At 33.4% G+C, this 12,500-nt stretch overlaps 2 protein-coding genes, 1 long non-coding RNA gene and 1 other non-coding gene across 4 annotated transcripts in view; 2 read left to right on the top strand and 2 right to left on the bottom strand.

Moving 5' to 3' along the window:
- The window catches only part of LOC127839277 (uncharacterized), a 193,269-nt gene that overhangs the window by 82,846 nt on the left and 97,923 nt on the right, over positions 1-12,500 (top strand). The window lies entirely within an intron of this gene.
- LOC127839273 (plancitoxin-1-like) overlaps positions 1-12,500 on the bottom strand; it is a 284,745-nt gene that overhangs the window by 238,609 nt on the left and 33,636 nt on the right. The window lies entirely within an intron of this gene.
- Positions 384-465, top strand: Trnaf-aaa (transfer RNA phenylalanine (anticodon AAA)). The gene has a single exon. It is a non-coding gene; the product is annotated as a tRNA-Phe (tRNA).
- On the bottom strand, positions 6,989-10,603 carry LOC127839274 (ficolin-2-like). Its single transcript, XM_052367556.1, has one exon. It carries the CDS (start codon positions 9,904-9,906, stop codon positions 8,977-8,979), a length of 930 nt encoding a protein of 309 aa, XP_052223516.1. The 5' UTR covers positions 9,907-10,603; the 3' UTR covers positions 6,989-8,976.

Genomic DNA, 12,500 nt, shown 5'->3' with positions numbered 1-12,500 from the left:
AAAAACAACTATATATATATTCATCGATTCAAAACGTACGTTTTATTTAAATCTGCATTCGTGCCTCGTATACCAAATCATAGTTTTGTTGAGTTTATAACAACAATAGCATACTAAAACAAAAAATATCGGAAAGCATGAGCATTACGAAAAGAAACGTGATACGCACAATAGGCACGCAAAACGTGCATTAAGTGTATGCATTAACCCATTTATCAAAATAATTGCTTGAAACGTTTACGGATCTTAACTGACGTCAAGATATCAAAAACGATAAGCTCAAATGAGCGTAATACATTCTCGCCTTCAACTCATTTGACTTAAGGTAGCGCACCTCTAATGATTTCCCGCGATTTCTTCGAAGGTTGAAGAGCCTACTATTAGGTGCCGTAGCCTAGTGGTTAAGGCGATAGACTAAAAATCTTTTGGGATATTCCCGCGCAGGTTCGAATCCTGCCGACGACGTATACTTTTTTGCGACGCGTTTTATTTATTTTCTAACGTAATTTGATTTAATATGGCAGATAAGCTATATTTATTGTTAAATATGTTGCAATTTTTATGCACATTCTTCAATTATTAAAATTAAAAAAACGTTATGGCGAAATTGGGTGATTTACTGTTGAAAATACGAACCATGCATTTTTATTTTTATTTCAAAAAGTAAACGGTAAATCTGTCTATTTCTTGGTATTTTTGCTGTATATAGTGTTTCTATAAAAACTAAGTTTAAAATATGACTTAAATGATGCTATTTTGAATTTTATGACACTTTGTTTTTAACCGACCCAATTTTTACTTGGCTGAAATCACTTACATTTCATGGCGCTCTTCCATAGATAAAAATTTGTAAAAAATACATGTCTGTAAAAGAATACTTATTTCATCTTGTTTAAACTTTAAACACCTTTATAGCATCTGTACACACCTCCTGCATGCCCATATTTGGAAATTTGAATGAATTATGGAACTTTTATATACCCCAGGGGTGAAAATAAACTGGACAAAAGCCGAGCGTGGGGGTGGTTTTGAAAAAATCGGTATATTTTTTAAAAAAGCATGGAAAGCCTACCTACAAATTTGCATGTAGTTCAGTGAAATGATGCTGATTAAGAAAATAATTACTTAGATTATATTTGGATATGTGCCCATTAGAGGTGCGCTACCTTAATTACAACCGTGCTATTTACACCGGCTAAAGGTGTTTTGTCCTATAACATCACACGCTTAATAGAACATAAGACTCATTACTGATTCAACTGTCCCACTCCTTGTGTTTTTATCTTTGACATTAAGTGTATAAATTATTCAAATTTATGGAAAGTTGATTAAAAAAATAATGATATAACTTCTAGAAAAAGTCAAGCAATTAGCTGTCATTACTTGAAATCAAGCAGATTTGGTTGTAAGATTTAGTTATTTATTAACGCATATCTTTCATACAGTCAACATTTTCTAGCATTTTGTCTTTAAATGCTTACAAAAAACATGCACAATCACAATATTTAACGACTTATTGCACTTTCCCATTTTATTGTTATGATTTGAAAGTTTAGTGTGATTCCATTGAACACTTATTTCAATAAATTACGAGTGACATAAGCAGTTGTTTACGCCCTGGAACTTTTTCAACCAGATACATTGCAGAACACTTTGATGTATCGAATTTTCATATAACAAAAGTAAACGAATATTTTTTTTTAGATTTACAAGATGATTATCATTGTATAAAGAAGCATTAATGCATGGGTTAGTTTGTGTTTAATCATCATTAATATGACCGATTATACTTGCAAACACACTTCTTCTGCGATGCAGATATGAATGGCATTTTGTTTTACTCGAAATACAAAAAAACAACTCGTATGAGTCTCGAGCATATCCCTTTGAATTATTCTTTTAAATGCATAGACATATAAATTAAGCCACAAACATTCGTATTTTCAGTTCGTGATTTTGCATAAGTACTATATATAAGATTGCCTCTTTTTTTCCCTGAACTCGTCAAACTATTTTTCATGTTTTCTCTAATGCAATGTCATGTCTTATTGAAATCAACAAGACTATCCGCAATGTGCTAGCAAAGAAACCGGATTTTGTCCAACCATATGAATCAGCTATTAAACAAAAGATGTTCTCTAGAAAATGATATTGTAAACAGTTAGGCTTGGCTTACAAGATTAAGTAAATGAGTAGGAACGATTCGGGAAGCGGACAACGACAACGAACGAGGCATGGTATTGTAATGCGCATGGGGGGTGATTAGAGGGTTAGGGTAAGGGTTATGGGGTCGGGTTTGGGGTAGGGTTAGCCTTAACCCATACCTTAACCCTAACCCGACCCCTAACCCTAACCCTAACCTAACCATAACCCAGGGTTATCTCCCCTATACCATGCCTCGCTCGTTGTAATTGTCCTCTTCCCGAACGAATCATTCGAATTTGACGGGTCAAACGTAATCAAAACTCTTTTTACAAAAGAAACATGTTTGGATGTTAATTATTTTAAGAATATCGCTTTCAAAATCAAAACTATTGCAATTAGTCGTGCACAAATGTGTAAGCAATCGCAATAAGTCGTTCTACGATTTCCAGTAAGTCGAACAATATCTTTATGTATTTCGTCACGTAAAATTAATAACACATGTGTAGGATAAAAATGTGAAAGCTTGTATACTTGTAAAGTAAACTTCACAGAGTTTTGTATATTTAAATTGTTCACTGAATGATAGTTACGTGTAAATAAACATGTTTTATTACCATTTTTAGTTAATGGCTGCTGATTGTATGATTTTTTGTCTTAAATGTGTCATTATATTGTAAAAATAACCTGTCGATAAATAAGATGGTTATTTCAACAATAAGTAACTTTTTTTAAACTAAACGAACCATCTTAAAGTGTATTTCCTTGAATACCGCAATTTCTGGAAGTAAGCTTGTGTTTACTATAGTCGCAATCCACAACATTGAAATGGTGTAATATTTGTGGAAAGGTATTGTCATTTGTTTTGTTTTTTACATGCATTCATTTAATATGTGAAGGGTGAAAATAACAGTAAAAGAAGTTGTTGTATTATTTGTAGTATATGCAATTAGCGTCATGTTAGATTTTTATTCTTAATGGTTAGAAAACTAACATAGATTCATAATAAGGAAAAGGCTCTCGGTAACAATTAACACTTATTTCAAAACTAAAACGTAAATTTAGTCACTTTCGGGTAGAATCTGAACAATTAAAATATAGCTCATTTATACTATGTAAAGCCGGCATAAAGATTCTTAGTCGGCTATGTAAGTTTAATATGTAGTGTCCATGTGTTTAACCTGTCAAAGTATACAATTTTCATATGCGATGGAACGTGTATTTTTTACATTTTAACATGTCAAAGTAATCACCAATGGCCTTGGTGAAAGGGTACAATTTTATTACGTTTAAAATACATGTTGCATGCTATGCACCAAGCAAACATGTAAATATAGGCCTGGTGAAGGGCTTGTATCGGCCAGATGTTGAAATTTTGAGTTTGCTCTGAGATATTATTTTGAGGATAATTTTGATTCAAATATCTTCTGTCATTTCATACATAAAAAGTTATTCTCAATGAACAGATGTCGGTTGCACATACAAATATCGGTCACACATAAGCCCGGTGGATGTATGCTATTTTTTAGGGATTCTTATTAAAAAATATAATCAAATTTGTTTATTGTATTTTTTTTTTACTTAACAAAACGGTTTATAATAATTATCCGGATTTTCTCACTTTGTTTCCAAAACAACGAACATGATTATTTGTTTTATTTCCTTTTACATTTATCTTCTTAAGAAGGTTTTGTTTTCAAGTTTCTTCCTTGTTTACAGGATAAATAATTAAAAAGTTAAAGTGATTGTCTCAGTTAAGTAAGCATAAACATTTTCTTGTGGTTTGTGCAAAAATGTTTGATGTGAAGCCGTTTCAGATTCAACCAGTTTACTCTAATTCCTCGAAATCAAACGTATCCGTCAACGTAACGTTATAATCGAAGTGTGTTCAACATATTAAGACAACGCAAGGCGCAAGGCAACACACTAATTTGCAAATTGATTAAGTATAGCTCATGTATTTTTCTGTATGAAAATTCTACTTGAATATCTAAATTTTGAAGAAGAACAATTTGCAGACAAAACCAATATCTTGTTCAGAACTCAAATCTTGATTGCTTATTCATGTATATAGCGCATATGTTACACACAGTGACTTTCAAGATAAAGTCTACTGAATAGTAAGTGTTCAAAATGTCCACACAATAATATGAGTAAATGCGACAGACTTTCAGACGTATTTAAACATCATCGTACTTTGAAAGGTGAAACATCATTGAACGTCCACTATGCTGGTGTAAAGATTTAAATTTAAGTACCACTTATCTCTCGTATGTCGTAATCATAACGCACTACTCACTACATGCAAATTAATGAACATTATCTCCAGAGTAATTAGCGATGTTGAGGTCAATAATTTGCTTTTCGCCAATAAATATACTGACGAAATTGAAAACTCTTAAATGTTTTTGTATGTTGTTTTTTAATTATAAAATGTATACAAGAATACCGGTGATTTTCTTAATAATCCGATTATGATTAGTTGTTTGATGCCAAAGTCCTTGCATCAACAATCCTTCGTTCTAATGTTTTTATAACATCTGCATATGTATTACTCCTATTTCCTATTTCTGGCATAACCTAAGTTATATTTTTCTTTTCCCAGTGCAAATTATGTGTAAATAATACCCCGAGGAGAAACACTCTATACGTATTATTACTTCAATCCTGTTATAATGCCTATTGTAGTATGTATTTTGATAAACGTTGTACTTGCCAAACGAAATAAAGATATTAAAAATAATATAGCCGAATTATAAAAAAACGAACATAATTAAAACCGAAAAAGAATGTATAACATGACACTCAAAGTTTTAATTTTTATGCTAATACACTTAAAAGAAAACGTTTTGGTAAAATGCCAATTTTTGCTAAGAATGGCAGTGTATTACAAGCTGCTAGTGGTACCACTTTTTCAACTAAATTTGTCTCCAATGAAAATGCAATTTGTCCATAATTTAACAATTACATAGCCTGACATGCTTTTACCGATAGCCCATTCTGATTTCAATCGTTAAAAACAGACTGACCAATAAATGACTCGAAAAGCTGCGAAAAAAATGTACTGGGTCTCAATAACTGAACACATATCACATCATTGCTTTGCATTTGACTTCGGTTCATTAATTCTATACAATAATTGAATTTTAACATTTAATAAAAGTGAAATTACCTTGTTTATTCGATTAGAGTAATAATAAGAACAACAAAACCAAGTAGATGAATGTTATCCGTAACCAATACGTTATTAAAAGGAAAACGCCGATACCGATATATTTACTCCCACACAGTATAGGTCTTATATGTGTATCACCGTATATTTTGACAAGTATGCACAGAATAGTGAGTAACAATTAATATCCTTTCCGCTACACTCATTATCTTGCGAAAGATAATTATTTGGCCAAGGTTTTTCGAGATTCCTCTAAAGTTTGGCAAATAAATATAACGATTTATTTATTCGGATCTGTTGGTGATAAATGCCCTTGCCTATTGAATTAGGTCAACACAATGATAAACGATCTTAGACGACCGAATAACAGTAAAAATAAGTTGTCAACTCGGTTTGAAATGAGGTTCGATTAAGGTCTATATGAACATGCTTTCACTAACAGTATTTATATGACGCAATCAGATGAGATGCTTATTAAGCTAAGAAAACTAGGCTTGGAACATTTACATGTCTGTATTATTATCAGATATTAAATGAAAATCACTACTAATATATATATATATATATATATATATATATATATATATATATATCGGTTAGCGTTCACGTGTGCAGTTTGTCAACTCATGGAGAGTGCCACCCATGAAACGAATGTGGACGTCCTTAATATATCGAAATTATTCGGTATAGCAAATATGTATGCTGATATATAGAGAATAACAGGTTACTGTCCCGTCGTTTTGTAATATATCAGGCAAGGCTTAGAATAATATAACGTCGAGGCTTCCGAGCCGTTATTTTATTCGTGCCGAGCCTGATATATTACAAAACGATGGGACAGTAACCTGTTTTTCTGTTTATCATACCACATTTTCCTAAAAATCTGCAAAACAATCCATTTTTTATATTAAAAAATGTACGGATCCCCGCTGATTTTGCTGATCCGGTTTTTACACGTTGACATACATGTAGCAACGGCGTTCGAAAAGACGACACGAATAATCGCTTATTTTAAACATCGTATAGAGAAATAAAAGTTGTTTGCACTACGAATGGGAAGAGTACACAGGCTTTAATTATAAACGTCTTGAATTGGAGATCAAGAATGGACTGCAGCGACAAATTTAATCGAAGAACACACTTCACCGAATAGTTTGGAGACGCCATTTTGGAGAAGTGTATTGAAATTGACATTTTGATGATGGTGTCAATATTGACATAAGCTTGTTAAATCGTTTGTTTTAATAGTTAAGGATTAGCATACAGTTATCATTTGTCTTGACTTTCTGTGCAACACTTGCGAGTGCAATGACTATATCGATATTTAAGATTTAATGTTCCATTGATGACGTCATTTAACTTCTGAAGTGCGGGCTGTGGTGATTTTAAAAAAAATAAACGTTTTTGTGATTTATGACTTTAAACTAGAATAACATATTTACGTTCTTGGTAAGAAATTGTTTGTTTTGTTCAATCTGATTCATGTTGATAGAAATTGTTGACTTTATTGCAAATCCCACGTAACTCCAAACCTTGACTGATATAAGAACTTCCTGTTGACCATGATATAAAAAATATATCAGGTAACGTTATATCACGCAGATATCTATGCGGTGGTATGATAAAAACATATATTCGTTTCGCCACAGGAGTAATCAGCAGTAACAAATGACCTCAGATTTGGCACCATAATTTTATTTACTACATATAAAACGCATTTTATACAACTCATTATACAAATTAAGAACATTTAATTTAATCAATAAATAAACATGTTATTTTATTCATAACAACACATATATATTATATACAAAGCCATTTGAACACTTTACGAAAAACCAAACACAAAACATACGCATCACCAATAAGGCTGTTGCTATAAACATATACATATGCGTTTACAAGACAACAGCGCCCTCACACTAGGCATGTGTTTGGCCTGTCCAGACCTTTAAAGATGTTCTGTTGAACACGTGAAGCATTCACATTGATGAACAATTGGCATTTATTTTCCAGATGGATGCAGCGTCGAGATAATAGCACGAATGCAGTCAGCTGGTAAGTGGTAAGGTTGGGAGTCAAGTAAGATACAGTGTCTGTAACGGATTTTCTCTTTTTACAATGTTTTTACAAGAGATTGGCACACGTTTGATGACATAATTTCCAAAGATATTCCGTTTCATTTCACGGAATTAATGGCCGACATATAGTTTTTTTAAAGCATATAACACATTCCATGCGTGTATCCTTAATGCTGAACGAATAATATAGTCACACTTTATAATTTTTCTATTTTACTAATGTTGGCATACAGAGATGTATACATAATACTGTTTAAGAGTTGTTTTTTTTTATTTTTAAGGAGATGCATTCAACATTTCTGGAGTATAAGCACGTTTTAACGTGATCTACTGAGCAAGTTCATTAGTACCGTTATTGTCAAAATGCTATACATAAGAGTTATTCAGCTTTTACGAAAAACAACAACAACATTAACGATTAAACGGTTTAACGGTAATGATATCGATTACGTTTAATTATAGGACACGAAATCAACACAATAGTACATTATTACCATTGTTCGCATAGAGGTATCAATTAAGTGCACTTCGATAAATGTATTCACTTCGTGACTTGTATGTTTTGTCCCCTATCTATGTTTTGACATGCGTTTTGTCCGCCTGTCCGTCTGGCTTTGCTCTATTAAAAATTAATCATGTGATAACTGAGATTATTGCAGATAACGATTGATGAAGCACGATTCACTTATGCATTGCAAACAAACAAGATAAAGCACGATTTTTTCTAATCATAGGTTAAATTCTAGGTTATATTCTTTACACGTTTGTAAAATCTAGTTAAAGAAACTAGGTTGCACATTGCATTTTTAAGATGTTAAACACTGTGTTAATACATTTTACTTTTTAAGTTTAGTAACATTTGCGTAGGCAAAAAACGAATGACAAGTGTATGTTTTACTTAATGACCTCTGTATCAGGTTATGTAAGGACCAACGAATTCCTCCCTAGACAGAAACTTTCTCACTTTCATTAAAATATTTGCCTTGTAGATTTACGGTATAACAATTGTGATACCACCAGCCTCCTCCGTACAGGCAAGCACAGCATCCTGACGATTGGTCATTATTGGCATCACAAGTTGAAAACGACTGACCGCTGTGATTTCGTTTTATTGTATGAATAGGGGTAAACGTATTGAAACTGTCTCCTGCATCGCCAGAGTATTCGGCCGCATATAGCTGATTCTTTTCCGATTCAGATGAAACATTGAACTCAGATTACAGCGCATATCGCTTTCGTCCATCGAACGCCTTATTTGCACTTCGCCTCCTTTCCGTATGTATGTGCGTTCTTGACATTTGATCATGTGATAACTCACAAGTACTAAAGATAATAATTAATTACGCATGATATATGTCAAAGGTCTACGTTATATTATTTACATGATTGTAAACTCTTTTATTAGAAACGTATGTCGATTTTGTTACAGCGCATTAAATTTATGTATAATTTTGTAAATACATTTTATTTTTAAAAATTAGCAACATCGTTTGCGAAGGCGATACGCGAATAATAAATGTACCTTGTACTGGTGGCTCCAATACCCTGTATCATAGTATCTTCAAAAATAAAAGTGCACTTTTAGTGAATGCTCATTTGCACATATTTCAAAGATTGCGTTATACTAGTGAATGAATACCAACGAATTCCTTGCCAGTCAGAAGCAGTCTCACTTTCTTTAAAGTATTTGCCGTTTAGATTTACCAAGAAACACTGATCATACCACCAACCTCCTCCGTACTTGCAAGCACAGCAACCTGTCGTCGATTGGTCATTATCGGCATCGAAAGTTGAAAACGACACATTATTATGCACAGTTTCTAAATTATCTCTTGCGTCACCAGTGTTTCCGGCCACACGGAGCTTATACTTCTCAGACTCAGATAAAACACTGAATGCAGAATACAATGCATATCTCTTTCGTCCATCGAACGTCTCCATATCAATCCTCAGCTCTTTCGGTTGGTCCTTAGTTAGCTGGTAGATATACTCATTGCCCAACCAGAATTCGCCTTTCACGTTGCCGAAGCCAGCTTTGTAATCGGCCCAACTGCGATTGAAATCTACAGACCCGTCCATTCTCCTCTGAATAACTATCCAGCCCTTGTTCTTGGAGTCCACATCACAATACACCTTCATACCATATGGATTTATGATGTATTCACCACTCACCGCCACACCGTCACAAGAATTATGGTATTTGCTTTGACGCCGACTGATATCATCACTAACGTTCTTCGAGATTTCATTCGAGGTTTTAAGATTTGTAATAACTGATGTTATTCGAGATATTTCCTGTAATGTTTTCAATGAACGATTCTCAAATGATTCATTTAAAAGAATTAACCGGTCGTCGCAGTATGCACGCGTGTCATTCTGGATAGTGTGAAGTAGTGTCTGTGTCGCAGTAATGTCCGCTTTTGCTTCATTTTTGTTTTTGTTTATGTCCGAACGTAATTTCCTTTCCGCACTCTTAAATCTTGAATCAAAGTCGTCATGTTGTTTTCTCATTTCGTTAAATGTTTTTCGAGTGGTTATGTTCTCTGATTGATAGTCTTTTTGAATATCGTGAACTTGTTTCTGTGTAGCGCTGAAGCCTGCTATTGTCTCATTTTTAATGGTGTCTATTTCTGAACGTAATTTCCTTTCGCATTGTTAAATCTTAAATAAAAGTCGTCATGTTGTTTTCTCATTTCGTTAAATTCCTTTCGAAAAAGTATGTTTTCGGATTTTTCTTTCTTAAACGCATTAATTACATTTTCAAATTGACTCAAACTAGCTCCACAATTACATGACCCTTGCTGCGCATTCGAAACTTCTCCATTTGTGTGCCTAATAACATGTCCCGAAGATTCCGTTAACATGTTAAAAAGCGTAGAAATGTCCGCTCTTATTAAATCTCTTTCTTCTTTCAGATCCTTACGTAAATCACGCAATTCATCTCTTAAGCCATCTCTTAAGTCTTCAATGATATCGTTTCGAATCTTGAATACATTGCTTTCAAGTTTATTCAATCTTCGAATCATTCCTGATGTCGATGTTTCGCTCAAAACATTTGAAGAAACAGAGTCAAGAAAAACTAAATAAAGCACGTACAGTAACATTTTGCGTTTCAGATGGAACATCTTTGTGTTACACTATACGCATAAGACGTAGTAGTGATACTGATTTAACTTTTCAGAAGCACAAGAAACACAATCCGACGCTCGTTTACCTGCCAAACATTTGCAATGAAAACCGAGACACTCAGCTCATACGAGTGTTGCTATCTATGTATTGTGCAATCGGTTGCTTAGCAACATAACGTTCAAGAAGCGGGGTTTCAGCAATTTGCTATTACAGAATGGGAACATGTGCTTCAATTACTGCGATACACATGTTCGGCTAGATTCCAGGTAAGCGTTGAAGATGTTTAAAGTAGCGTATCGATGGAAAGACGACTTGAACATCTGCAATATTAAGTTTGAAGCTCAAATCGCTACACAGCGTTTAATATATAGACTGTCTTACGCACAGTTTTAACAAACTAACATTATACAAAACATTGGTCCGCTGTGCATGTTTGCGAGTGAAGTAAAAGTTATACTACGATTTTAGATTAATTATTACGCACTATGTTTCGCATGGATACTAATGTATCGACTTGAATATATTTGTATGGCATACCATTTTCAATAGGCCTTCGAAATTGTGTCATGCAGTACATAGTAAATATTGCATATTCTTTCAATTTTCGAATATGTTTTTAAAGAGCCAAAGAACGTTTCAATCTTCATGTTGGGACATATATGAATGTTCTATTGAAGCAAGGTTTAATCAGGTATTGGAACATTAAGAATTCTTCTCGTTGACCCAGTCTTGCTCTTAAAACGTTGTAGTTGTGAGTTTTTAACGGAACTGTCATAGTCAAATCAATAATGTGCCTATTAAATACGCATACTTTTCTGATTTGAGTCCAAATATTTCGGTGTGTGAGTACAAAGAAGTATGAATAATCACTACCTCTGCAACGCGACGACACCTTTTATATATTTGCTGGTTTATGGGTCTGTTTTCTCAGAAAAGATAAAGAAATTTCCTGGGAAGGTTGGCTCTGTGCCAATAACCATTTAACATTGATGTGGAGGGTATATATAAACACCTACAGCTTGTTCGGTTTATTCAGTTGATAATGTGCTCATGACTATAGAAAAGTGGTTTTAATTATATTTTGATATTAACAACGAAGCCATAGTTCTTAAAGCAATAGCTGTATATTGTTAAAGTGTGAATTTTACGTAATCAACCAGTAGCCATACTTTATTGTTTACGTTTACAAATGGTTAGCCTGACGTCCATGATATTGCTGTGTAAAAGTTATATAATATTTTTGCACATACACGAGGTGTTTGTTGTTTTGTAGTATCATCCCTTTCGATTAACGGCAAGCCAGTTCTGATGTATGAGTCATCGTTACTTACTCTGATTTCCTATCCTTAGTTCCTGGCCTTTGGTAGTTAAAGGGACCTGTTCATAGATCGGTAAATGAACAAAATTGAAAAATATTGTTTACTATTTGCAAATGTTTGTTGTTATTATGTTATTTGCTACGAATCAATGAAACTGAACATATATCATGCTAAAATAATCAGTATATGCATCTTTTGACGATTTAAAAACCTAAAAATTATAAAACTTTACAAATGCGAATCGATTGAATAATTGAATAATAATCAACACCGTCCACTGTTATCGTTATATTTTGTGAAATTACGAGGATTGCTTATTTAAAGTATAAAATAACCAAATATAAATGCATATTTATAAAATATAAAGCACGGATGGGCGAGTTTTTTTAGGCGTTAGACTTTTGCTCCAAGAGTCAGTGGTTCGAGCCCATGTGAAGATATCTTATATTCTTTCTTTAATTTTATTTCTGTTTTGTACAGGAGCTCTTTTATTCCAATGTTTACATTCATGAATTGAAAGCATTTGATGACAAATATCAGATTATGCCACAATCTGTGAACAAATTCCTTTAAACAATTGGCCACACTCGATTTTAACAGCTGCTTGGTGAATCGTAAAAAATCAGAACGTGACCTGAGTTGAACTCGAACCTTCTA

This window comes from Dreissena polymorpha, chromosome 7, assembly GCF_020536995.1.
Source record: "Dreissena polymorpha isolate Duluth1 chromosome 7, UMN_Dpol_1.0, whole genome shotgun sequence".
Taxonomy (NCBI): domain Eukaryota; kingdom Metazoa; phylum Mollusca; class Bivalvia; order Myida; family Dreissenidae; genus Dreissena; species Dreissena polymorpha.
This window is presented reverse-complemented; position numbering and strand designations above follow the sequence as displayed.

Coding starts and splice junctions, on each gene's coding strand:
- LOC127839274 (XM_052367556.1), bottom strand. CDS start 9,906: ATGAGAAAACAACATGACGACTTTGATTCAAGATTTAAGAGTGCGGAA.